The sequence below is a fragment of the Cibotium barometz genome, chromosome 1 (genome assembly GCF_041138505.1).
Source record: "Cibotium barometz isolate CiBa-2024 chromosome 1, ASM4113850v1, whole genome shotgun sequence".
NCBI lineage: Eukaryota > Viridiplantae > Streptophyta > Polypodiopsida > Cyatheales > Cibotiaceae > Cibotium > Cibotium barometz.
Genome location: NC_141046.1, coordinates 24,773,200 through 24,799,174, shown reverse-complemented (window position 1 = coordinate 24,799,174; position 25,975 = coordinate 24,773,200). Strand labels below are relative to the sequence as shown.

At 49.9% G+C, this 25,975-nt stretch overlaps 1 protein-coding gene across 4 annotated transcripts in view; it reads left to right on the top strand.

The window, feature by feature from the left end:
* SFR6 (sensitive to freezing 6) overlaps nucleotides 1-25,975 on the top strand; it is a 118,751-nt gene that overhangs the window by 32,053 nt on the left and 60,723 nt on the right. For all 4 annotated transcript variants that reach the window (XM_086799361.1, XM_086799353.1, XM_086799379.1 and 1 more), the window contains exon 9: nucleotides 21,555-21,634. In XM_086799361.1, the coding sequence (XP_086655487.1) occupies nucleotides 21,555-21,634 (80 nt within the window). The remainder of the gene's footprint in view (nucleotides 1-21,554; nucleotides 21,635-25,975) is intronic.

Genomic DNA, 25,975 nt, shown 5'->3' with positions numbered 1-25,975 from the left:
TTGTTGACGTGTGCGCAGCAGTCCGTGCGGCCCACAGCTTGCAACTCACAGGCTATAGCCCGCTGCCCACGCCTCCCCTCCCCGCAGCCTGTAGCTCGCCACCCTGCTCTCCCTTCTTCTCCCTTTCTCCTCTTCTTCCCTCCTTCTCTTTTCTCTCCTTTTCTTCTTTTCTTCTCTCGTCTTCTTCTCCTCTTCTTCTCGAGTCTCTCCTTCTCCCCTCTTCTTCTCTCCTTCTCTTCTCTTCTTGCTCCTCTTCTTCCTCTTCTTCTTTTCTCTCTTTGGCTTCTTGCCTCATTCTCCAATGTCTTGATTCTTGCCCAATTTCTCCTTTCTTTTCTTACGATTTGCAAAATTCCTCCTCAATCAAAGCTAATTTGGCATCTAATCAAGTGATTTGCCCATAGTACCTCGCTAAAACAAGAAGGATGGCACGTGATTTATGGGAAGACACCATTTTCATTCATAGGTATGAGACTTCTGGTACCAATTGTGTTGTTTGCAATTATTGTGGTGATACCTTGCGAGGTAGTTGCACGCAGGTGAGGGATCATTTCACATGGGAAGGAAAGCAAGGTTCACATGGTTGCTATGTGTGAATGAGGACATATTTTATGCACATGGTGGCTTAGAGCAAAAATTTAATAAAGTGTGGCACTTTTACGCACGTCATTATCCCGAGAGAGAATTGAAGAGATGGCTAAAAAGGCAAGGCAACTATGCTTTTAGGTAGCTATATAAGTTTTTTTTAATATTTAAGAATTAATGAAAATATTGATTTTTTGAAACCTCACGGTTTCTTAGCCGAGGGACGAAACCTTTCGAAACAAAACCCCAAAAACCTCGAAACTTTTCTTGTGACTATGTTATGGATGGTCAGTGTATCTATAGTACCGTTGTACAGATTGGTTGCTCTTGACAATGTTGAGAGTCATGAAGATGAACTTTACACACAGTGGGCCAAATCCTTGACTATCCACAAGCCATTGCAAACTCATTGTTTTTCTCTTGAAACAACTCTCAAGGTATGGCTAGACATTTCAGTGGTGGGTGAGAATGTTGAATGATTAAATATGCTATTCAAGTATGAGAAGAAGGAGAATTGAAATGACCGTTTTTGCAATAAAAATTTCCTTGCTGAACGAGAGCTCATGTACATGCTGTTATATCTCAAGAGAGTAAGTCTCAATATCCACTTTATCCTTCTTAATTTTCTCAATTTCCCTCAAATCTCTCATTCCTAAACTATCTCCATCGATCCTAGAATCACTCCACCTTTACGAAGGACTTCTCCTAACTTTTAACCCAAGCAAATACTACCGCAATACCACCACAAAATAACCTTTGATCACAAGACCATACAAGCTAACATTATCAAATGTTGAGGATCCATGCCTCCCCTCAAATACAAAATTCAAACCCATAAATTTCAACACAAAACCCCCAAATTTGAGATTGATATCGGCTTCTCTTTTGTTCTTTCTTTTCACCAATCTCCTTTCCCATAGTCTCCCGTCAGATACTCTCCTAATTTTTACATCTCCATGTGTTTCTCCCTCCCTCTTGTGTCATGTGCATCACCTGGCAAGGATACATGAAATTAGCTAGAGCCATGTGATTTATCCTTGACCAGGAAAATTGGTATGAGAAACTATGAGTCTAGATTTATCCTTGACACAGTATGAGGTAATCCCTTGAGGGGAGGTTTGTTGGTCTTACCTATGTGCGAACCCACTCTTATAAGTGTGGTAGGGTTTGTGTGTGAACCACCTCTTAAAGAGGTACCAATAATATCTACATATATTTTGTCCAGCTTTTATGTTTTATGATAGTGACTAGGCTAGGAGAGCCTAGCACTTTATTTGTGTCATGTTCTTTTTTGATGTATTGCACTTTTTTTTTTGGACTCCAGTAATGCCGAGTTAACTATTACATTTCTTATTCAATCGTGCATGCCCATTGCCACTAAATCATGTTAAAACTTTAAGCTATTAGAAATCTTGATCTTGTTAATGATTCAATGGATTATGGTCATGTGACATGACCTCATGAGGCATGCTTTTTTTAAATGTTACATGTATGACTAAGTATGAGGAAATCACTGTCCATGGATGCAATCAATAATGTATTGTACTTTTGTTTTCTTGATTGTACGCTATTATAGTAATTAAATTTGAAGGCCCAAATTTGAAATTTCAGATTTGGGCTCCCAAATTGGAGGGGGACATTGTACTTTCTCTCTCCAATTGAAAGTCCAAATTTGAAATTTCAGATTTGGTCTCCCAATCTTCAGATTTTATGTATATAATCGTTTCAGTCCATCGGTTCACTGGCCACCTCCTGGTGTTGAAACGTTTCATTCCAAAATAAATCGTTTTAGCAACGTTTCGTTTCAGCAGTGAAATGTTTCGCGGTGACCTTGATCTCAAAAGGTATAGCAGTTTGTCTTTGTAGTTCAAAAGGCCTCATTCCAATGAGATTTCGTTGTCTCGTCTCTTTTGGGGTGTGACATGATCTTAGGAATCCGGTGGTTTCGTCAGTATGAATCTATTCTCGATTGGGGACACGACACTTTTACTATTTGTAAAGGTTTTCTTGAGTCCATCATGATTCGTGGGGATAGAAGCATTCTTGGCATTCCGTTGACTTCTTATCTCTAGGTTCGACAATCTATCCGCAAGGGAGCGGAAAGAGCATTGATTTATGTTCGTGCTCAAACAACCTCCACATCATCGGTACCACAAGGATGACCCACAAGTATCTCTCACTGGGCTAGTACTAAATCTAATATCCAAACCCAAATGCAATGAATCCAAGTCCAAGTCCAAGTCCAAATCCAGATCCAAGTCTAGATCCAAGTCCGAAAACAAATCCAAGTCAAAATCCAAATCTGAGTCCAAGTTCCATGTTCATGTCCAAGCTCTATGTTCCGTGTGCAGGCTCTATGTCCAAGTTCCATGTTCAAGCTCCATGCTTCATGCCCAAGTTCCAAACCCATTTCCAAGTAACTTCAAGCTTATGAACAAAACACACGGTGGATATGTGCATGGGGTAGTTGATGCTCACACGTATGATAGATATCCAATCTTGGTGTAAAGGCATCCTCCAACAAAGATATCCGAAAGTTGGGTAGTGGCGCAAGCATTGTCAGGTGGTGGCTGGCGCACAGACAACGGTGGCAACTTTGGTTGGAGATGACAGAGTTGGTTGCAATCGGCAACATTGGCTGCGTTGGTTGGTTGGCGGCGCTTCAGAAGATAAGCAGCAACGTAGGTGGCAATCAACAGAAGTGCTGGTGACGGCTCTGTGTAAGGCGCCTCAAGTGGCTTGTAGCAGTGGTACAGTCAGCGCAAGGGGTGGTTGAAAGCGGCGTAGCTATCTGGTACAAGGTAGTGCTTGAATGTTGGTGTAGGTAAAGGCGCCGACTGCTTGGCTAACAAAGCTAACTACATGCGGTGCAGGTTGGCAAACAGATGGCTTTAGGCAGCGCAACAGTAGTAGATGCAACAGTGCTGTAGTAGCAGATGATGGCGCACAATGAAAGGTGTAGGCAACAGTGCTGCTGGTTGGCGATGTTGGTGGCACAAGGCTAGCTGGCGATGCTGATGGTACAATGAAACAGTAGGATAGGTGGCTGTATAGTATGACCAGATGGCATCAGCAGTTTGCAGCTAGGCGGCGACTTCAGGAGGCGCACAAGCAATGTTGAGGATGGTGTTGATGATCTTCTCGCGCACACTTCCACAAGCTTTGATGATATCGATGAAGGAGGCATCAGAGATCTTGTGCCTCGACATTGACATCGACTTGGATATCCTACATCGGCATATCTGTTTGTTTTGTATTCATTGATTGTATTGATCTTGGTCAACGTGTCCGTGGATTTTTCTTGAATAAATTCTTGAAAGGGGGCGGGGCCTATTCCCCGCTCACTGTGGTATACTGTGTAAGATTCCTATTCCCTTTTATCTCTTCCCTTTCTCTCTATATCTTTCTCTCTTGGAGACATGGTTGAGTTTGTCACTGCATGCCTTGTTGGGCTTACAGTGGTATCACAACAGGATTTCTCTTGAAGAAACTTTCTTGGGGTGACAGAGCTATGTCGAGAGCAAAGGGAGACCAAGTCACCAAGGGCCTCAATGTACAAGTGTCACGGGAGTGAATACAACTCAAACAAAACTGGTTCAAGTCGATGAAGATGTGTTGGTCGGAGAAGAAGTAAATCACAGGCACATTCCCACCTTCACTGGGTGCACATCTACCTTTCACTGGTCTTCCGGGACCATGCACCAATAGACACGTGTACTAACAAGCGGAGGGAACATGACCTGGTTCGCTCCAATTAGCTTTGCTTTCAAATTCCCGAGTGTGTTTTCTGCTCCGTCTCGTATCCCAGAGCAGGCCCTGACGAAGTCGACCAGGCAGCGGCTCCCCACGTATACATGCCCTCTGGAGAGAGGGAGGCCAAAATGCGTAGCATCCTCAGCCAAATCTGCTGCGCCTGTGGACAGTCCCAAAGGCAATGTCTCTGTGTCTCCAATGGGCGGCCGCATGGGACGCAGGCCGATGGTAGGCCACTGTAGACAAGCCAGGTGCCAACTGCAGAGCCCCTGTAGGCAACCAGCCACTGGAAAGTCGAGATCCTGCGTGCCTGTCGACTAGCCCAGAGCCTAGTCCAAAAATCCCCCAGGAACTCCTGTGAGAGTCCTTGTAGCCGCCAATGCTCCGATGCAGCTGGAAAGACCCTCCTCCTCGCAGTCCAAATATGCCTCCCCAACCGAACAGTGTATTGGAAGAAGGTGATCTCTGTGGCCTCAGGGGACGCATAAGGATCGTGCCACTCGTACTCGCCAGGGTCCCACTGGAGCCGGGCCAAGGGGCGCGCAGCATATGCCCATATGCGCCAATCAGAGTCCACATCTGCAGGGTCTGGATCAATATGCCACTTCCGAGAAGCGGCGGCCACTACCCGAATCCTCTGAAAGATGCACTCTGCAACCAAAGGTGACTCCGCCTCCACTCTCTGAAGTCTGCCCTCCTCCTGTATCTCATAGTAGAGGCATCTACCATCCTCAGTGCAAGCTCTGACAGCAATCAGGATCTCCAACTGTGTAAAGGCTCCCATCCACCGTGGGGCCGCTGGCTCGAAAGGTGTGAACCACTCCTCAGTGAGTGCCTCCTGAATGTCATCCCTCATAATCAGCCCCCCTTTGAAGTGACTCAGCCTCTCCGCTTGGATCTCCTCCGGGAGACTGCAAAAGGCCTGCCAATCTCCAAAACTGCGTGCTGGGCCTGCCGCCAATGGTCCCCAGGTTAGACGAGGCCGAGAGCCCAGCATATGACCCTGCTCTGTGCGTACCGCGGGTCTCCAGATGAGCGGCTGTCTGGCCCGCTCCTCATCACAAGTAGGAGGTCTCGCTTGGATTCGACCACAGCATGCCATTGCAGTTCCATATTGCCAACCTCAGGTGTTTGGCCTCATAGACCCCGCGTCCCTATTTGGGACGGCGCTTAGTGATAATGACCCTTACCATCTCTATAGATAGCCCACTTGCCTGCTCTACGGGCCTCATGAACTGTCACCATCGCCTCACACCGGTGTGCCACGTGTGCTGGGGTGAGATCATCTCCCATGTACACCTGTGTGCTCTTGAGGGCAGCCCGCCTGTCTAAGAAGGCCTGTTTGCTGGTGGCATCGGGGAATCTAATGATGAGGTTCTGCTCTTCTGTCATATCCTTGCTGCCCTCCATGTATCTGCAAAGGGAGGGGCAATCCCATCCACTCCTAGCATTTGGCAAAGCGTCACGACATCCTCCTTGGGGGAAGCCCCACCCCCCCTCCTCAGCCCCCGCACTCGCACATGGAGGGGCCTATCCTTCCTGCGTTTCTCCTCCTTGAGAGTCTCATGTATGATGCTCTGTGGGGGTTCGTGCTTCTTCACCACCTCTACCCAATCTTTCTTAGTGGTCTGCAGTTCTTCCCGTAGCTTATTACTTGCAGCTTTCAATTGCTCCAAGTCAGTCCTTAGACCCTCCTGAATATTCAGTTCCCCTTCCTCCACTGTATGGTCCTTGACCGTAGCCTTTAGGGCTTCCATTTCTGCCCAGAGTTCCCCTATCACTTGGGCAGCCTTTGGCATTCCTTGTTGTTGCAGCTGGGTCTCTTTCAACATCTGAATCACCTCCACCTGCGTTGCCAATTCTTCAATCTTGTTGTTCTTTCCATATATCTCCTTGCGGACGCCTTCCAACTGTTTTTCATGTTGGTTCAGGACCCTGTCCAGCACCTTCTTTGTTCGACCAACAACTTCTTGGTGTTGTCCTCCAGTGTCTTGATGTATGCCTCCAGATCCTGTAGATTCATTGTGGCTATTTCCCTAGTTGCTGCCTTGGGGGCCTGAGCAAGGGTGGGTGGGTGGGTGGGTGCGTGGGTGGGTGGGTGGGTGGGTGCGTGGGCACCACAGTCAGCGCTGGAGCAAGGGCGCGCGCAGGGCATGCATGCAGAGCACGGCGGCAGGGGCGCAACGCGGCAAAAGCAGCAACAAGGGCCACCGGCACGTAGCGCGAACCGCCGGGGGGGGGGGGGGGGGGGGGGCTGCTTTTGCCGCGTGGGTGCGTGGATGGGTCGGTGGGAAGCGTGGAACGACTCACCACATTTAGCGCTGGAGCAAGGGTGTGTGCAGCAGGGGTGCTGGAATGACTCACCACAGTCCCCGCTGGAGCAAGGGTGCGCGCAGCGTGTGCGTGCACAGCAGGGCAGCAGGGGCGCAATGCGGCAAAAGCAGCAACAAGGGTCACCGGCACGTAGTGCGAACAGGGGTTTTGGGGGGGGGGGGTGCTGCGCAGCTTCATGCCATGATAGAGAGAGAGAAAGAAAGAAAAAGAGATTTTATTAATGTCTTCCAAAAGACCGAACTCGGCCTATGAGACAAATCGGTGTACCTGTATGGGGTATCCTCTGTCATCCCAACAAAATGAAAAAGTACTGAACTAAAAAGCTGAATCTGGGTGTGCAATAAGTACAATGAGTGGGGGAGGGGATGGAGCTCTACTACTAGGAGAATGCAAAGCTATATGCATGGAGTATACAATCATGATATGCAACCTAGCTAGCTCCATCGTGTACCATAGTGGGGGTATAAAATGGTATACATCAATGAAGGGGGTGTCCACAGCTCCCTGAAGAACATGCTTGGGTCTGCTCTGAAGCGAGCCAGTCGCTCCGCACCCTCTCTGTGAAACTGAGCTCTGATCTCTGTCATCTCTCTCTGGTATAGGCGTGGTGTCCGAAAGCTAGGTGTCCTCTGTCTCCTGCGGTCTCCGAGTGTCTCTGCTCTCTGGAGAGTAATTCCCTGCCGTGTAGGGGCTGGGAGTGCGGTGGATCTCTGAAATAATGTAGTAATCTGTGTCTGTCGTCCCCCCTCTGGAGCTGTCTGAGCCTGTAATGATGTCTCTCTGTGACGCTGTATGTCTAGAATGAATCTCCCCAGTATGCGTTGGTCTGCTGCCTCAAAGATCTGGCGTAGGGAATGTGGCTTTCTGAATAAAATGGGATATCTCTCTTTGATGGCTGTATATGCTCTGCATCTGCATACATAATGCTCCTCACTCTCCACCTCCTCTCTGCACAATCTGCATACCCTCTCCTCTCGGGGGATGAAATGAAATGAAATGTTATATTAACGTCTTCAAAAGGCCAAAGTGACCTTTGAAACCAAAGTTACAACCATGTGACATCTGATACACTGTCTGGAAAAGAAAAGAGAGAGAGAGAGAGAAAGAAAGAAAGATATATTAACGTCTACGAGAGGCCCAAGTCGGCCTATGAGACAAAAAATAATACAATTGTGTTCTTCCGGTCATCGGAAGAAAAGAAAAAGAAAGAAAAGAAAAAGAAAGAAAAGGAAAAGAAAGAAAAGAAAAAGTGTGCATGTGTCTGGATACAATTGTGAATCATCATGGATCGGTGGAGCCCATATACAAACAATATAAAGGGGGGTGGGGATGTGGATGGAGTGCTAAGGCAAGATGCATCTCTATATGCTGAAGGGGTAGTACAAGCATGCTATGCAGATCTATGTCTAACTCCGTCCAGTGCCATAAGAGGGATATAAGATATCATACATAGCCGATGCTGAGGCTGTGAGTGGCGTGAACATGTACCCTGAGTCTGAATGAAAGCGAGCTAGCCTCTCTTGTGTCTCCATCTGGTGTCTCATCCGGATAATTGCTATCTCTCGGTGACGGAGTCGGGGTTCTTTATGTCCAGTCTGTCTAGGTCTCCTCTGTCAGAATATGCAGCGGAAATGATATCCAAACTTGGGTAGACAAGAGCAAGTAGACTGCAGAAAATAATCAGCACAAGAAACACTGAGAGATGTGTGTAAACTCTTCTCTATACACAAGATCCCGAAGAAAACTGAATGAGAAAGTGGAGGAGGATGGGGGGGAATATATACAAGCCCATGAGGGCAGTCGGCCAGCCCTGGAAGAGGCCCACGACTCATGAAATGTCCACGACTGCTGAAAAACAGCAGTCGGCCAGCATCTGGTCCCCACATCTGCTCAGATCAGGTCGGCCAGCACACAGATAGCCCACGACTGCTCCAGATGCAGTCGGCCAGCCTCAGTGTGGTCCTGGCATCACCTGGCAGCCCTCCAGCCACTAGGAAAAAATGGGAAAAATAGGGAAAAAATACGGGGAGTGTGGAAAAATGATATACGGGCGGGCACACCCACAACAGAGGCCCTGGTGTATACAAATAGACAGGAGATGACTTCTAACACCCCCTCTCAGCTCCTGGCTGTGTAACCAACCCCAGGGAGCTGGAGTGCCGCCTGAGCGTAGCCTGAGGTAGAGACTTCGTGAAGAGGTCCGCCGCATTGTCCTCCGTCGAACAATAAAGTAGCAAGATGTCACCAGCCAAGATCTTCTCACGAACAAAGTGATACTGTATCTCTATATGCTTGGTCCGGGCATGGAAAACCGGGTTCCGAGCAATAGCTATACAACTCTGGTTATCACACTGGATGACTGTGGGCTCCCTCTGTGGAAACCCCATCTCGCCTAGCAGCCTCCGCAGCCATACAACCTCACAAGCAGCACCACAAGCAGCTCGATACTCTGCCTCTGTCGAAGAAAGGGCAATAGTCGGCTGCTTCTTGCTGCTCCAAGAAACCGCTCCTGAGCCGAGGGTAAAAGTGTATCCTGAAGTAGATCTCCTCGTGTCTGGATCTCCTCCCCAATCTGAGTCACTCCAACCTTGGAGCTTGACTCCATTCCCTCCTGTGTAAAAGAGTCCCAGATCCTTCGTACTCTGCAGATACCGCAAGATCCGCAATCCTGCGTCCCAATGAGTCTTCAATGGCGTCTGCATAAAAGAGCTCAACAGCCCCACGGAGAAGCTCAAGTCCAATCTGGTGTTCAGCAACCAGATCAATGAACCAACCAGCTTCCGGTACTGCGAGGCATCAACTGGCTCACAAGGATCTGTAACGGTTAACTTTGTGTTCGGGTCCATCGGCGAAGTAATAGGCTTGCAGTTCTCCATCCCAAAGGCCTCAAGCAACTCATGAACATACCGCTGCTGAGAGACGAAAAACCCCCTCTGGGTCTGCCAGATCTCCAATCCCAAGAAGAAGTGGAGTAAGCCTAAGTCGGTCATCTCAAACTCCTTTGACAAGGCAGCCTTCGTCACTCCAATGTGCTCCACATGACCGCCGGTGAGAATGAGATCATCCACATAAAGGATGATGAGTGTGACCAAGCCGCGTTCCCGAAAGAGATACAGGTTTGGATCTGCAACCGATCTCTGGAATCCAGTCCGAATAAAGAAGGAATCAATCTTCTGATTCCAAGCCCGCGGAGCCTGCTTAAGACCATACAAGGCCTTACGTAACCTGTAAACCATCCCTTCCGATCCTGGAACAATGAAGCCTGGAGGCTGCTCAACGTACACCTCCTCCTGCAGGTCACCATTAAGGAACGCCGATTTTACATCCATCTGGTACACGGGCCACCTCTGAGAAGAAGCAAGGGCAAGAACGGTCCGAATCGTGGTCATCCGCGCTGTCGGTGCAAAGGTATCCTCGTAGTCGATGCCTGGCCGCTGAGCATAACCCTTAGCCACGAGCCTGGCTTTGTGTTTGTCCACCGACCCATCAGCCGCGTACTTGGTCTTAAAGACCCATTTGACACCAATGACTGACCGCTTCGACGGCCTCGGTACCAACTCCCAAGTGTTGTTCTTCTCGATGGCGTCAAGTTCCACCTGCATGGCTTCCCTCCAAGTATCCTGTGAAAGGGCTTCCTTTACGGAAGTGGGCTCTTTATCCCGCATGATACGAGACATAAGAGCATAGTTCACCTGAAGAAGCTCCGCCGTGTTGCTTTTATCTCGAACTCGATGTGATCTTCGAGGGCCGTCCTCTGTGGTCCACTCGGAGGGTAGCTCCGTGACACCTGACTCCCGAAGGGTGTCCATCAACCACCTAGGTACTCGAACAGATCGTGGAGCCTCTTGTGGTCGCGGGGGCTCAACTCCAGCTTCGGGCTCAACCTCCTGTGATGACTGAGGTGGATCAACTGGAGTGATAGACTGGGAATCATCATCAGACTCTGGATCTCCAAGAAGTGGCGGCTCCTCGACAGTGGATGCTGGAACATGCTCGTCAAAGACCACATCCCGGCTGACAACAATCTCGTTCCTGTCTGGATCATACAACCTGTATCCCTTGGAAAGAGAGTTATACCCCACAAATACCAGCTTGCGGGACTTGGAGTCAAGCTTCCCCCTCTGCTTCTTCGGAATATGTACATACGCGTCACTCCCAAAGACACGGAAGTGCGAGACATCGGGTTTCCTGCCAAAATATGCCTCAAATGGAGTCATATGGGGTACAGAAGTCGTCGGAGAGCGGTTAATGGTATGGACAGCTGTCGCCACAGCCTCACCCCACAGTGGACGAGGAAGATCTCGATGCTCCAGCATGGTCCTCGCCATCTCCACCACAGTCCTGTTCTTACGTTCAACAACTCCATTCTCCGAAGGCGATCCGGTATTGGCCAATTCCCTCTTGATGCCATGATCTGCACAAAACCGAAAGAATACAGTCGAGGAGAATTCCCCTCCTTTGTCAGCCCTGAGAGTCTTGACCTGAAATCCAGACTCTTTCTCCACCATCACGTGCCAATCCTTGAACCGAGCAAAAGCCTGGTCCTTCTGTGAAAGAAAGTAGACCCACGTGAATCTGGTACAATCATCAACAAGCAGCATGAAGTAGAGAGATCCTCCCAAGGATGGTATCTGCTGTGGTCCACACAAATCAGTGTGAATCAACTCCAAAGGTTTCGAAGCCCGCCTGGAAGCCTGCTTCGGAAAGGATTCCCTGTGCTGCTTACCACGTATGCAAGAACTGCAGCGTCCTTGCCTACTACCAACATCTGGCAAGCCAACCACCATCTGGTCCCGGAAGGCGCGCCGCAAAGCATCCACATTTAAGTGGCCAAAACGAAAGTGCCACAAGTCTCCGACCTGAGAGCCTGTCAGTGAGGAGAGTGCAGAGAGTTTGTAGATACCGTTCTCCACACCGCCTTCCCAAACAACTTTGCCTGTCTCACGGTCCCTTAGAGCAACTGAATGCTCCTCAAATTCCACCCGAAAGCCAGTCTTGCATACCTCATGCACTGACAAAAGATGAAAGCCCAGAGCAGGGACATAAAGAACACGGGAAGCATGCTTGCCCCCCTTGCCGTCGGGAATGATCTCCATCCGGCCCTCACTATGAATCGGAATAGTGGAGTTATCACCAATAAAGATACGACCTGACTGCCGCTTCAGATCCAGGAAGAAGTCACGGGATGGAGTCATGTGCCTGGAAGCACCACTGTCGAGAATCCATTCCCGAGTATCCTTTGCGGTGAAGCCAACTGCCTCCTCGCTCGAAGACGATGAATCATCGGAGTCCACCATCTCCAAGTGCACAAATGCCGGAGTCTTCGCAGCTGAGGCTGAGGACTCAGCACTCTTCCCTGTCCGCTTAGGGCACTTCCTCCAGTAGTGGCCTTTCTCGCCACAATCATTGCAAGATCTTTCGGCCTTCAGCTTCTCTCGTTCTGGATCAGGCTTCTTCTCGGAAGACTTATCTGATGAAGCCTTCCCTTTGCCCTTGTTGGTATTACGGCCTTTCGACCGTTGGCCAGTTAAGGCCTCCGAACCTCCGCCGTGAGGAGGGTTCGTAAAACGTTCCTCCTGGTCCAAGACCATTGGCACAAGCTCCTCCCAAGTAATGGTGCTGAGCCGGCCACTAGTGATCAACGAGGAATAGAAAGCGGAATACTGACCAGGCAAGTGAGAAAGTAACGTGATGGCCATATCTTCGGACGATATCTCTTTCCTAGCTTGAAGGACTTCCTGCTGAAGGGCCTGCAGCTTGTTAATGTGTTCCCGCATCGTCGAAGACTTTGCAGGGTTCATAACCCGCATCTGCACTTCCAAGGATATCCGCTTCATGGGTGATACCCTGTTGTACAAAGAAGCCAAGTGCTCCCATATGCCTCTCGCCAGCGTCATGTGCTTCACATGGTTGATCACCTGTGGTGTGCAATTGAGGAATATAAATGACCGGACCCTGGCGTTGACACGGTCCCACATTTGTGCCTGTGCCTCTCGGTCCTTCCTCGCGGATAAAACCTCCCCTTCCTCAGCTTCCGGCCTTGGCACCCCTTTGATAATAAAATCAGCAAGATCATATGACTCCAGTACTGACTCCATCATGACCTTCCAAATGCCATAATTTGACCCGTCCAACTGCCGATCCACTGGGAACGTGGGAAGAGTCGGAATCTTCACGTGCTTCTCTGCCATCTCGAGTAAATCCGCCATCTCGGAGAGTAACTTGAAAGGGTGCGTGGGTGGGAAAAATCTGAAAATCAGAAAATATGCAAGTGGCTGTCCAGCCCCTCTGCCCGCCTTCCTCTTGCACCTTCACTTCCCGTTCAGCCCAAAACAGTCCACCGATCAGCAACCTGTTGCTCCCCCTCTTGCTCAGAAAAACGCCCAAGATCTGCTAGAGCCTATGGCTCTGATACCATGTCAGAATATGCAGCGGAAATGATATCCAAACTTGGGTAGACAAGAGCAAGTAGACTGCAGAAAATAATCAGCACAAGAAACACTGAGAGATGTGTGTAAACTCTTCTCTATACACAAGATCCCGAAGAAAACTGAATGAGAAAGTGGAGGAGGATGGGGGGGAATATATACAAGCCCATGAGGGCAGTCGGCCAGCCCTGGAAGAGGCCCACGACTCATGAAATGTCCACGACTGCTGAAAAACAGCAGTCGGCCAGCATCTGGTCCCCACATCTGCTCAGATCAGGTCGGCCAGCACACAGATAGCCCACGACTGCTCCAGATGCAGTCGGCCAGCCTCAGTGTGGTCCTGGCATCACCTGGCAGCCCTCCAGCCACTAGGAAAAAATGGGAAAAATAGGGAAAAAATACGGGGAGTGTGGAAAAATGATATACGGGCGGGCACACCCACAACAGAGGCCCTGGTGTATACAAATAGACAGGAGATGACTTCTAACATCCTCCTGGCTCTCAATTCCTCTGCTCTCTGTGCGGTCACCCCACGTGGTACATCAGCTGGCACTGGCATAGCTCTCTGGAAGAAATGTGTGAGCTGGGACTGTCTCCCACCCCTAGTGGGAGCGGGTGTCTGGAAGAGTCTCTCTCGAGAACTATGAAGCTCTAGTAGTAGTCTGCCAAGATGTTGTTGGTCCGAGGCCTCCATCAACTGATGTAGTGAAGAGTGCTCCTCAAACAATCCTGCATATCTATCTCTGACCCCTCGTGGGCTCTACATCTACATACAAAGTGATCCTCAGTCTCCACCTCCTCCCAGCACAATCTGCATATCCGCTTGGCTCTGGGAACCCATGCCGCTCTCCCAGCCTCTATCTCTAGCTGATGTGATGAGACTCGTAGCTGTCCAATAGCAATGCGAGAGCTGTGTGGCCTGTATACATCCATATACCACGGTCGCTGTATAAACCCTTCCCTTGAGATGCTCATAAAGTGGTCTCTGTAATACAACATCTTCGGTGGTAGTGGGCTCTCTGGTGCTGTCCATGTCTCCTGTATGTAGCGCTGCCATATGTCTTGTCTCATCACTCTGTTCCTCTCATTGAGAGAGAGGTAACCCCGTGGAGCAGACTGATCATACTGAAAAGGTGGCAACCGCTCAATGTCTATCCCATGATGTGAGAACCACTGTAGCATCTGTGCATACCAAGATCCAGTGTGTCCAGCCTCGGCCAGCTGTCTGGATGCCTCAAAAGCTCGGCGGTATAATCTCTCCGTGGGCATCTCCCTCATCCTGTATATAAAGGAGATCGTCTGGAACAGTGCCTCCACTGCCATAAGTGGTGCAACAAACTCAGCTCGAACAATGTCGTGCGGGACGGATGGTTTGCTGCGTATCATCCTCGAGAGCATCAAGATCTGTGGTCTCTCCAGCTGTACCCATGTGGAGGCTGCAAGCCCTGGTGCCCAAACCGCTGCTGCATACATCAAGGCTGGTGTCACTAATGTATCAAAGAGCCACCCCTTCGTGCGGGGTTCGTGAAAATGTGCCTAATGACATTGACGCTCAAGGCCAACAAGAGCTGCATACCCCCGGGTCACTCTGTCTCGGACTGCCTGAGCCATGGAGAAGCGTCCAGCTGAGCTAGTAAATGTGATGCCAAGGTAAACATAAGAGCTCACCACCTCGACCCGCCCTCCTGCTAATGTGAGAGTAGTGTGGCTCTTGACTGCGGGTGAGGTGTGGAAGATCATAACCTTGGTTTTCCCAAGGTTCACTGTGAGACCCTGCTGTGCGCAGAAGTCATCAAGAGCCACAAGGTGTCTTTGAAGCCCAACCTGCGTGTCGGATACCAAGACGATGTCATCAGCATAAAGCATAACATGGACAGTAATACCTGATAGCTCAACCCCAGAGCCTCCTCCCTGTGTGATGTAGTCGACCACCTCATCAATATAGAGCCCAAAGAGCGTGGGGGAGAGCGGGCACCCTTGATTCACACCATTGGTGCTAGCAACTGTGTCGGACAAGCCTCCTGGGCATCGGACTCTCCCAAAGACCTGCTCATATAGCCTGTATATGCCCCACATCATGTCTGAGGGTATGCCTAGTGTCTGTAGTCGCCGAAAGAGGCGCTCTCTGGGCACAGTATCAAATGCCTTGCGAAAATCCACAAAGCAACAATAGAGCCGTTGTCTCCATGCCTTAGCTTGATCAATCAGGCACCTCAATGTAAAAATGTGGTCGATGGTCGAGAAGGCTCGTCGGAAGCCTGCCTGGCCTGCTGCTCTCAATCCCCCATCCTCTGCATGAGTGCTCAGCTCTGCCTCCAGAACTGCTCCGTATAGTTTGGCCAATATATGGCCAATCATGATGGTCCTGTAGTTCCCGGGGTCTAGTACTTCTCCCGCTTTATGGATCGGCACAATAGTGTGCATCGTCCACTCAGCCGGAAACCCCTCTGACAAAGCTCTGTTGAAGAGATGAGCAAGAACTGGTGCCAATGTATCAATAGCATAGATGAGATGCTCTCCCTGTAATCTTGTATGATCTGTCGCCCGTCCATGTCGGAGTCGGCATATGGCCCTCCTAACCATAGGTGGGGTGAAGAAGGTGGAGACTGTGAGGCATGGCTCTGTGGGCTGTGGTATAGGAGGCTGTGCAGGCACATCATAGAGTCTCTCTGCATATGTCTGCCAGGTTTGAGGATCGGTAATAGGTGTGGGAGGACGGGGCTCTCTGAGTCTCTTCCAAGCAGCAGCAGCATCTCTGCTCATGAGCATGTGATATGTGAGCCTCCTCATAAGCTCGCCGCTTACGGCGGGTGAGAGTATGCATCCTCCTGCCTGCCTGTCTCTGGGTGATCTCCCCGCGAGCCCTCTGCACTTGGAGACTGCGGTAAAGGTTTCTGCACTCATCATCATACCATCGGTTCTGGGGCATGCCCCAGGATGTAGGTGGCTGTCCTGTCTGTCTGTGGGGAAACTCCTCGGGGCTGCGGAGTGTAGTACATGTGAGAGCTGGGAGGTGAGCATAGCCATGGGTGCCGATGGGTCTAAGGCAAATAGCTGATCATGAACATGATAGTCATACACATCGGCTAGGTCCCGAGTGACGTGGAAAATAGTGCGTGGTGGTTGTATGATGGGTGGGTGGGTCTCCAGTAAGCTAAAAGTGAGGGATAGATATGTATGATCCGCCCCAATGGGGCATGGTGGTACGGTAAAGTGAGACACCATATCTGCTGCCTCCCGGGATCCCATCACATAGTCCACTGTACTGCTGCCACCCCCCACTGGAAAGCAAGTCAACCCACCTGAATCTGGCCATTGAGTCATCCTGTTATAAATAACGAGATGGTGTCGGGCCCGAAGCTCCAGCAAATGTTGCCCATATCCAGTGCTGTTAGCTCCTCCGTCAGCGGAGATCCGAGTGGTCCCTGTATCCTCTGTAGCTAGCGGCTCTAGTCTCAAGGGATCCTCAAAGTCATAGATCTCGCACTATCTGCTCTGAGTCCGTGCATTGAAGTCCCCCATCAAGAAGACTTCTCCCAGTGTCGAATAGAGATGGGGGGGGGGAGAGAGAGAGAGAGAGAGAGAGAGAGAGAGAGAGAGAGAGAGAGAGAGAGAGAGAGAGCTAGAGCTTGGAGACTTGGAGTTGGGCACCTTGCAAGTGCCAAGGCCTAGGAGAGGAGAGCTTGAGAGCAATGAGAGCAATGAGAGCAATGAGAACTTGAAACTTGTGATGGAGAGAAGGTTCGAGGAGAGCTTTTTAAAGGGAGGCCAAAGAGTCCAAGGCACACACCAGAGTCCAAGGGCCCAAACCAAACAAGCCCCATAATAGTCAAAAACAACCATAATAGCCAATTGTCCCAAAAAAAGAAAAACGGTCAAAACAGCAATCGTCAAAAAAGGGGAGGGGGTCGGACTTACCGTACTGTACGGTACTGCACTGTATGTACCGTACGACTGTGTTGTATGGCATACGACAGCAACTATGGGATTGGTCGAAGGTGTAGCATGTTTGGAAGTGGATCTTGCACGTGCTCACTTTGGACTTAGGTACCTTCTAGTTTGTCACCTTGAGGATCATTGCATGGGCAGTGGAGGCAGGTCCGGCACTCCTCTACAAGGACGGCAAGGGTCTTGTGCTTCAACTCACTCACCACTAGCACGGCTCACCACTAGCACGGCTTCGGTGGCCCTAGGGACACACTAGAATCCCAAGGACTAGTGGTGGGAGCTTACCTGTAGTATCTCAACGTGGCACATTTGGCAGGTGCGATGCAGTGAGGCCATTGGGACAGATTCATCCCATCAACGGATGTCCACTTTATCTAGATGGACCTCATTTACAGCCTCCAAAGAACACATGATGGCATAATTCGGAGAGCATGCATGAACTCCCAACAGCCTTCTTTGGCTCTTGGCCCACATCCTTTCCAGCGTCACTTGGCATTACAGGGCCCAGTGTGGCTTTCCCCCCTTGGATGCGGCGGGGTCTATGAGACCAAACACCTGGGGCTGGCAGTATGGAACTGTAATGGCATGTTGTGGTCGAATCGAGGAGGCTTGAGCGAGGTTCTCACAGGCAGGGATGTCATTTTTTATACGGAGACTCATCAGAGCCGTGAGAGGGGCTTACCATACATAGCCGGGTATGTGTGGGAGTCAGCTTTTCGAGGCGAGACCCGCACATAAGGAGGAGTACGTGGCTTTGGGGGGTAGCTGTCCTTTTTAGATCCCATCTCCGACAGATTCTCAGCATCGTCCGGAAGGACGAGGATGCACGATATCTTTGGGTGCGGCTACAGCTTAGTAGTGACAGAGTCATCCACATTGCTGTGTGTTATTTTGCACCACGCCACTCCCCTTACGCTGCACAGCATGGCCAGTCAGTCACTGTACTTCCCATTATATGGGGATATCATGGAGTTCTCACAGTTGGGGGAAGTCCTCCTGCTCGGGGATTTCTACGCTAGGACGGGAAGTCAGCAAGTCCCACTACTCGATCTAGACTACCCTATCAGACTACAGGAGCTGGACATCACTGACACAGGGCTGCAGCCATCATCACAGGACCGTGAGGAGGTCACAGTGTATGGGAGATGTTTCTTAGAGCTGGGAGCTACACATGGTCTCGTTATCTATAACAGGATGTCCCAATGGCCCTCCTCTGGTGCCCCCACCTCCTTCCCCCACTCACAACACAACTCACCACCTACTGTCCCCCTATCCACCCTCACAACACAACTCACCACCATACTCCACACATCTGCCACTGCTTCTTTCATCTGCACACGGCGGTCTACCGCCAAGCCACCTTGCGGTTCCATGTCCCATAACTATTGGTATGATGACGAAGTCGGGCCACACGCTCCCGTCTTAAGCACGAGGTAGGGATTGGGCAAAATCACGAAGCGCCAAGCGCAATGGATTTCTCAACGGCTCACCCAATGCAAGAAACGGGAGTTATATGCTCGGAAAGAGGATGAGTTATACCGACTTTTCTTAGGGCCGAACTGCAAAGAGGCCTGGAGGAAACTCTGAGAACATCGCCCTCCCACACCTATCACCTGCCCGGACACATGGCACTCCTATGCACGCTCCCTCTTATCATATCCCCCATTAGCCACCCCTACCCCCCCCCCCACCAGATCCCCACCCCACCACCTCCACCTCCTTCACAAAGGGCATGGTCCTCAAGGCCCTTCGTAGACTACGCAATGGGCGAGCCCAAGATCATGAGGGACTCACTGCCGAGTACATCTCGCATGCCGATGATACCGTGGCGCCCCTACTAGCCTACATGTTCAATAGAGCCCTTTGTGAAGGATTTCCACCCTCTTGGTCCACCAACACCATCATCCCCATCCTCAAAGCCGGAGATCCACTTGATCCTAATAACTACAGGACGATCATGATTGGCCACACATTGGCCAAACTCTATGGATCAGTGCTAGAGGCGGAGCTCAGTTCATTTGCAGAGAGCCAGGGATGCAGAGCCTCAGGACAGGCTGGCTTTCGGAGGAGCTACTCTACCCTTGACCACATCTTCACCCTCTGTGCCATCATCGAGGAGGGTAGAGCACATCATCAGAGGTTTTACTGCTGCTTTGTGGATTTCTGCAACGCTTTTGATATTGTGTCCCGAGCCCGCCTCCTACACCGTCTACTGGAGATCGGAGTCCCATCTGACATGGTTTGGAGCATCATCGCCCTCCATGAGTCCGTCACTAGACGAGTGAGAGCCCCAAGAGGTACATCACAGGAGATTTCCAGCACTATTGGGTGAAACATGGCTGCCCTCTATCACCCACTCTTTTGGGCCTCTACATTGATGAGATCTCGAGTTGCATTGATGGATTAGGCAGGACTGGTCCCACTCTGGCAGGCATATTGATCCCCATACTACTTTATGGAGATGACATCGTCCTCCTCTCAGACTCAGCCGAAGGGCTTCAGAGACAGTTGGATGCCTTACATGACTTTTGCACTCAGCGGGACCTCTCTGTTAACCTTGGTAAAACCAAGGTAATGGTCTTCAATACCTCTTGCCCCTTCACATCGAGATTGAGCTTCACATATGGAGGGGATCCTGTGGAGAGATTCTCATCCTATGTCTACTGTGGTGTCACTTTCAGTGGCCCATGCTTTACCATGCTTCCTGCAGCACATGCCAGAGTGACGCGGGGATATGCAGCCTTGAGCTTACTTGAGCGGCAGTGCTTCCAGGCATACTTCCAGGAGCCTAGGATGAAGGGCTAGCTTTTTGACACTGTCGTCGCACCAGCCTTGATGTACGGAGCAGCTTTTTGGGGGCTAGATTTATCCGATGAGGATTGGCAGTGAGTTGAGAGGCCCTAGATTATGATGTTCTCCCGTATGATCCGCAGCAAACCATCAGTCCCACACCACATTATCTAGACAGAGTCTGCTGCAGCCCTGATGGTCTTCCAGGCAGTCACATACCTGCATTGCATCAGTCACATGGATGCCCACAGGTACCCGAGGCTTGCACTAGAGTCCTCCAGATAGTTAGCACTTGAGGGGCACTCTGGAGTATGGTATGCACTAGTTTCCACTTGGTTCTCAGTATATGGGCTCTGCATGGACCGCCTACCCCCCCTTTAGTAGAGTTTGGACTCCCCTTTTCTCCGGCTGTCTCACGAGGATACCAACCGGGTTATCCAGTCAGAGTTTCTCAGTGTCTACACACATTGCACATGGATCACACCTCTGGAGCTCCCCACGAAGATGCACTTCTACAGGGATCACTTCCTCACACTCACTGAGGATGAATTCATCTAGCAGCCGGGCTACTTGAGTGGTCACATGTCCCATGCCATGCGGATTGCGATTGACCAGATACGGGTTTCATCCCACCGCCTTAGTGGAGACAAGTAGAGTTGAGCGCATCTTTAGAGCCGAGAAGCTCATACGGAGCCCCAAAGAGGAGAGGATCTGCTGACTATGCCACACAGAGGTTGAGACGGAGGAGCATTACATATGCCGTTGCCCAGTATACTATGAGATCCGCGGGAGGTTTCAATGTCTATTTTGTGAGGAATTCGGTCCACTCTCTAGGATCATTGACTTCCAGGACCAGTGCTGCATGGGCCTCTTCCTGCTTGAGCTCCGCAGACACAGGGACACCTTCTTGAGAGAGCCTCAGTCCCAACCACCCCGCCCCGTCCCTCGCCAGCCAACCATCACCACTTTCTCCCTACCCAGGAGGTGGAGGACACCGCCTTAGTGGTTCTTGTGGACCCTCCACGTGCTGCTCTGCACCTACCTCGCCCGAGAGGAGTTACCTTGGACCGAGCCTCTGCACTCGAGCGTGCCCGACGCCCCCGACCCCACCCCCCCCGTCGGCCATGATCACCTCATCGGTTCCAGATCCAGGACATACTCCACCGCCATCGAGCTACCTTTCCACGTGACATACCTGAGGGAGACCTCTTGGCCATACTCTTCAGCCCCATGCTTGATAGTTTGGAGAGTGGTATACCATCTGCTCGGAGCTGATGTTGCTCTCATGTTTCTATGTTCTTAGTACTCCATGATGAGTTTCCATGGACAGTTTTGTATCACCCCAGTGAGATAGCTATTTTTATGTTTTATTTTCCATTCCATGATGAGATATGCCATGGACATTATTGTATCACTTTGGTCTCATAGGCCCATTGGGTCTTTAGTAGATGCTTAATATATCTTTCTTTCTTTCTTTCTAAGAGTGACTAGAGGGAGCAGTGCCTCCCTCCTTTCCCTACCTCTCTTTCCCTTTCCCCTCTTTTTTCTATATTTGAGCTCATCGGAGGATTATAGTGCACTGGCAAGTGAACATCCTGATTTCTACTAACAGATGGATACGTCTATCCTCCTATATCATGGAAGAAGTTTTCTGCTTGGTTGTAGTTTTGATTTTGCCCTTGTCAAGGATTATTCTAATCTATATATCATTTTCAGACTCTGGTGGAGCCTTGTTTCAGAGGTAGACTGGTGGGATGCAGTGGGCTGCACACAAAGCGCAGTTGAAGATAACCTTGGCAAGTTTTTCGTAAGCTTTATTAAACTACTGTTACTATTATCATTCTTCTCGTTTAAAAAGAATTTGCAGATGTTCAATTCCACATTTCTTTTATCAGCTGATGTACTTGCAGGTTCTCGCCTTGGTCTTTACATATGATTTTTCGGACATTTTGAACAAGGGGTGTAGCTTGAATCATGCTGCCAATTTCTCTATGCTGCCCTTTTTTTCTCACTTGAAAGGCGTGTTCTCCTCTATAACAATCATATATGGGAGGAGGGAAACGGAAAGGTTAGGGGGACAAATTGAGAAGTGCCGCACATCTGAGGCTAGAAACATTTGTGTTTCAACTGTTTCAAAGTCTTCTGAATCCCCCAGTGTGTCCTCTGTATGGGATCATGGTGTTTTTGACGCCAAGTGATCTGCAACTTGGAAAGATCACGAGTACCACCTTTATAGAACAACCAACTGTCGTGTATGGCATAATGCGTGCCATACCCTTGCTTAGGCAAAAATATATTGATGTGTTTGAACATGCATGAATCTTATGTGTCCAAGTAATGAATGTTACACCTATCGTTGGTCATCAGACTGATTGTTCATGCAAAGGGGACCGGATCTGATCCTCTTTAGAAAGACAATCAAAGTGCCCTTGCATCTGATAGTATGCTGGACACCGTACTAGGGCATGTTCCTCTCAACCTTGTGTTTTGTTACTTACTCTACAAATCCAGATCTCCTGTTGCTTCTGTGTCCTTACGACTCCTGGTGCTTCTGTGTCCTTATGGCTCCTGGTGCTTCTGTGTCAACTCCTACCTCACGGCTTGTCTCTAAATCTAACCAATGTGATGAGATTAGCACCTGCCCTAGAGCTATCCTTAAAGCTATCCTCAAGTGAAGACATCCATATAAAAATCTCCTCTGATAGTGTGTTTTAAAAGCCATGGTTCATCTTTATTACTCCTTTTAGATTCAACTTGCAAATTATTAATTATAAAAACTTTGAGCAGATCCTTCTGCAGTACAACTTGATTGAATGCCCAGCTTGGTCTCCTGCCCGAAGGTGGTACAATTATGGCCACAAACTGCCTGCTATGTACTGGAAAGGTGCCAGCATATCTAAGGATAGTCCATGGGATGTTGTGTGTTGTGTAACCTGTTCAAACCATGAATGCAATCATGCTTATCATGCTTCAAGTGCTCGAAATTTCAGGGCTTGCCAATTATACTTGGGTTGTCAGAAGTCTGGCATTCTTATCCATGTATATCCTTTTTTTTTTCATCCTAAAATGTAGTCCTGAAATATATATATTTTTTTCCAAGAAAGAGATCCTTGTATTAGTTACCAAACAAAACAGCCATACTGGCTAAGTACAAACTCAGCTCCATAGAGAGGAGCGATAATCAAGAAAACTGAGAAAAAGGGGGGAGGGTGCTCTTCTCCCTTGGCTGGCCGCTCTGGGGGAAGAAGGCTGCCGCATATAATGGGATGGGATATTGGGGGGGGGGGAGGGGGGGGGTGGGGGGCGCGGTTGGGAGGGACCACCTTACAGGTAATCTATAATGCCAAGTGAGCTCACCATCACTGTTAGTGAGGAAAGTGCCGTGATGCCAAATCTGTAGGACGGCCTTGCGGTGCTTCTGCTTGTGATCAGAGCCACCTTGAAGCTTCCCCCAATGTCCATGGAGGGTATAAATGATATCAAACTAGATGCTTGAGATGGACTCCGTTGGCGGGGTGAGGGTGCCCTCGATGGTCTCGCTACAACGAGCTCTCCAAATATGCCATGCGGCAATATTGCTGCAAATCTGCCACCTTTGGCAAGAACCGGGAGTCCAATGATCAGAAGAGGAAGCTGGAACTAGAACTGCAGAGATACGAAGATGAGGGGCCTGCAAGGCAAGGCCCCCACCATCCTCCTCATATGCCATGGCGGCCTCGGCCTCGATGGCCCAAGCAATGGTGCCCCAAGCGGCGGTGTGTGCGTGCGCAGTCCGTAGTGAAAATGTGGCAATCCTCTACCAAACCTGCTAAGCCTGCCGGCAATCCCAAAGGCAATGTCGTTGGGACTCCTGAAGATGGCCACACGTCAAACAAAGTGCTGGCCTACCTCCAATGGCCAGCCACGTGCCAACTGCCAGGCTTTGATCTGCCAACTACCACAGAAAGAGAGTACTCTTTCATGGTCGAAAACTGTCCCATAGCCTCTTCCAGAAATGTGAGAGAAACTGAGGGAGGCCTTGACACTGCCAGTTCCCTGTTGATGCTGGAGTGCCATCGACCACGGGCATCTGAATCCTGCGGCCCAGCCGCGCAATGTAAGCAGAGAAATGGGTGCTGGGAGCCTCCTCTCTAGCAAAGGGATCGTGCCATGTCCACTCTCCCGGATCCCATTGAAGTCACGTGAGAGGGCGACCCTCCCATAGCCATAACTGCCAGAATCCTCTCTGGCCACCTTGGTTGGTGGTGGGTCTATGTACTAGCTATGCTTATGGAAACCAATCACCCTCACTCTCTGCAAGGTGCATCCACTAAAATCCTCTAAAGGGGGCTCTACTTTGTTGAGTCTGCCATGTGGTCCGATAGAGAAGGTAAGGAAGGCGGAGCTCTCATTAGCGCCATGGACGGCCAAGGGTATGTCATGTTTGGTGAACACTCCGAGCCACTGTTTTTTTTTTTTTGGGGGGGGGGGGGTTGTGGTTGCGATAGGGACAGGCCACTCCGGGGGGGGGGGGGGGGGGGGGGGGGGGGATGAAAGAGTCGATGTCAAGGCTACGTCTATCCTTGCCCCGTATCCCAGCAAGTCTCCTCTCCTGGGCCTCACGAGGAAGCTGTCTGAAAAGAAGCCAATCTCCGAGTGATTGAGTTGGACCCATACTCAAAGCTCCCCACGATATGCGTGGGTAGGCCCCAACATATGGCCACTAGGTAAACGGACCACGGAGTTTTATATCAAAAGGGTTGGTGGAGGCGCTCCTCCGAATGAAACTGGAGTGGATTGCTAAAGAGCCGGCCTGAGGGGGTCCCAAGATTGTTGGAGGCTGGCTGTAAATTTGTCCTCAAATACAGGGCTAAATCCAGGAGTCCGCATCTCCATGAAAATCCATCTTGTACTTTGGGGCTAGGGACCTCCCACAACAAGGATGCGGGCGGAGATCTGGGCTAGGAGAAAGTCATTCCTGGGCTTGCCACCCCGAAGAAGTCCACAAACTATCAACTTGTCCAAAAGGGCATGGCCTTAAATAGAGGGGTCGATGATGCCCTGGCTCTCCCTGTGTCAAGGCTGGACGATCACTCTCCACCAGGCCATGGTTGCCCGCGTAGGCCTCCCAATGCTACCAGCCCAAAGAAAGTTTTTGATGCAAGCCCGTGAAAAGGCCCAACAAGAGGTGATGTACTATAACTCGCCCGGGAAGCGCGGGAGTACCAATGTAACTTGCCTGGGAAGTGCGGGAGTGGGCGTGCATCACTTGACCATGAGCATAATTAAACATTTTGGCATTTAATCACAGCCATTAAACAATCCACAAAGCTGAAAATAGAAGTTGCACATATAACACCGCATAGAGGAGGCCGGAATGGGCCGACCCCCCTACCCCCCCCCCCCTCGCCCCCCCCCCTTCCCCTTGGAGTATTTCATTATCCAAGGAGAAATATAACATGTACAAGCTTTGAGGACCTTACTCTCCCTATGGGAGATGCCGGATTATCCATATACAACCATAAACTTATCCTTCATCCAATATGGCTATCCAACATGTCCTTCCATAGGCGCACAAACATGTATAGTAGCTCACATGGCTCTTCCATAAGCGGATAAACTTGTATGACAGCCCATATGGCTCTTCCATGAGCACATAAACCTGTAAACCAGCTCATGTGGCTCATCCATGAACCCGTAAACCTGTAAACCAGCCCATGTGGCTCATTCATGAGCTCATAAACCTGTATAACAGCCTGTATGTCGCATCCGTGAACGCCAAAACTTGTAAACTTGCCCATGTGGCTCATCCATGAGCGCATATACTAGTATAACAGCCTGTATATCACATAAAACCAGAAATTTCAGCAAGCTTTAGGATTGTTTTGCTGAAAAACAACCATCCAGGGTGTGCAAGATGGTGTAGAGTAGTGAAAATCATCTTCCCCAAGCTAGATATGGCTATGGTGGGCTTGAAGCTCAAACTCGCCCAAGAGATAACTCTCTCATGTTCAAATAAGCAAGAAAATGCTACAATGCCATGTGTAGAGATGTGGATAATCTCCCATTCCCAAAGCTTATACATTCTTGATCTTTTGGGCATCCAAAGCCCATCCACACACATGAATTTTGGAGATGCCAAAAATGGTGACATTCCC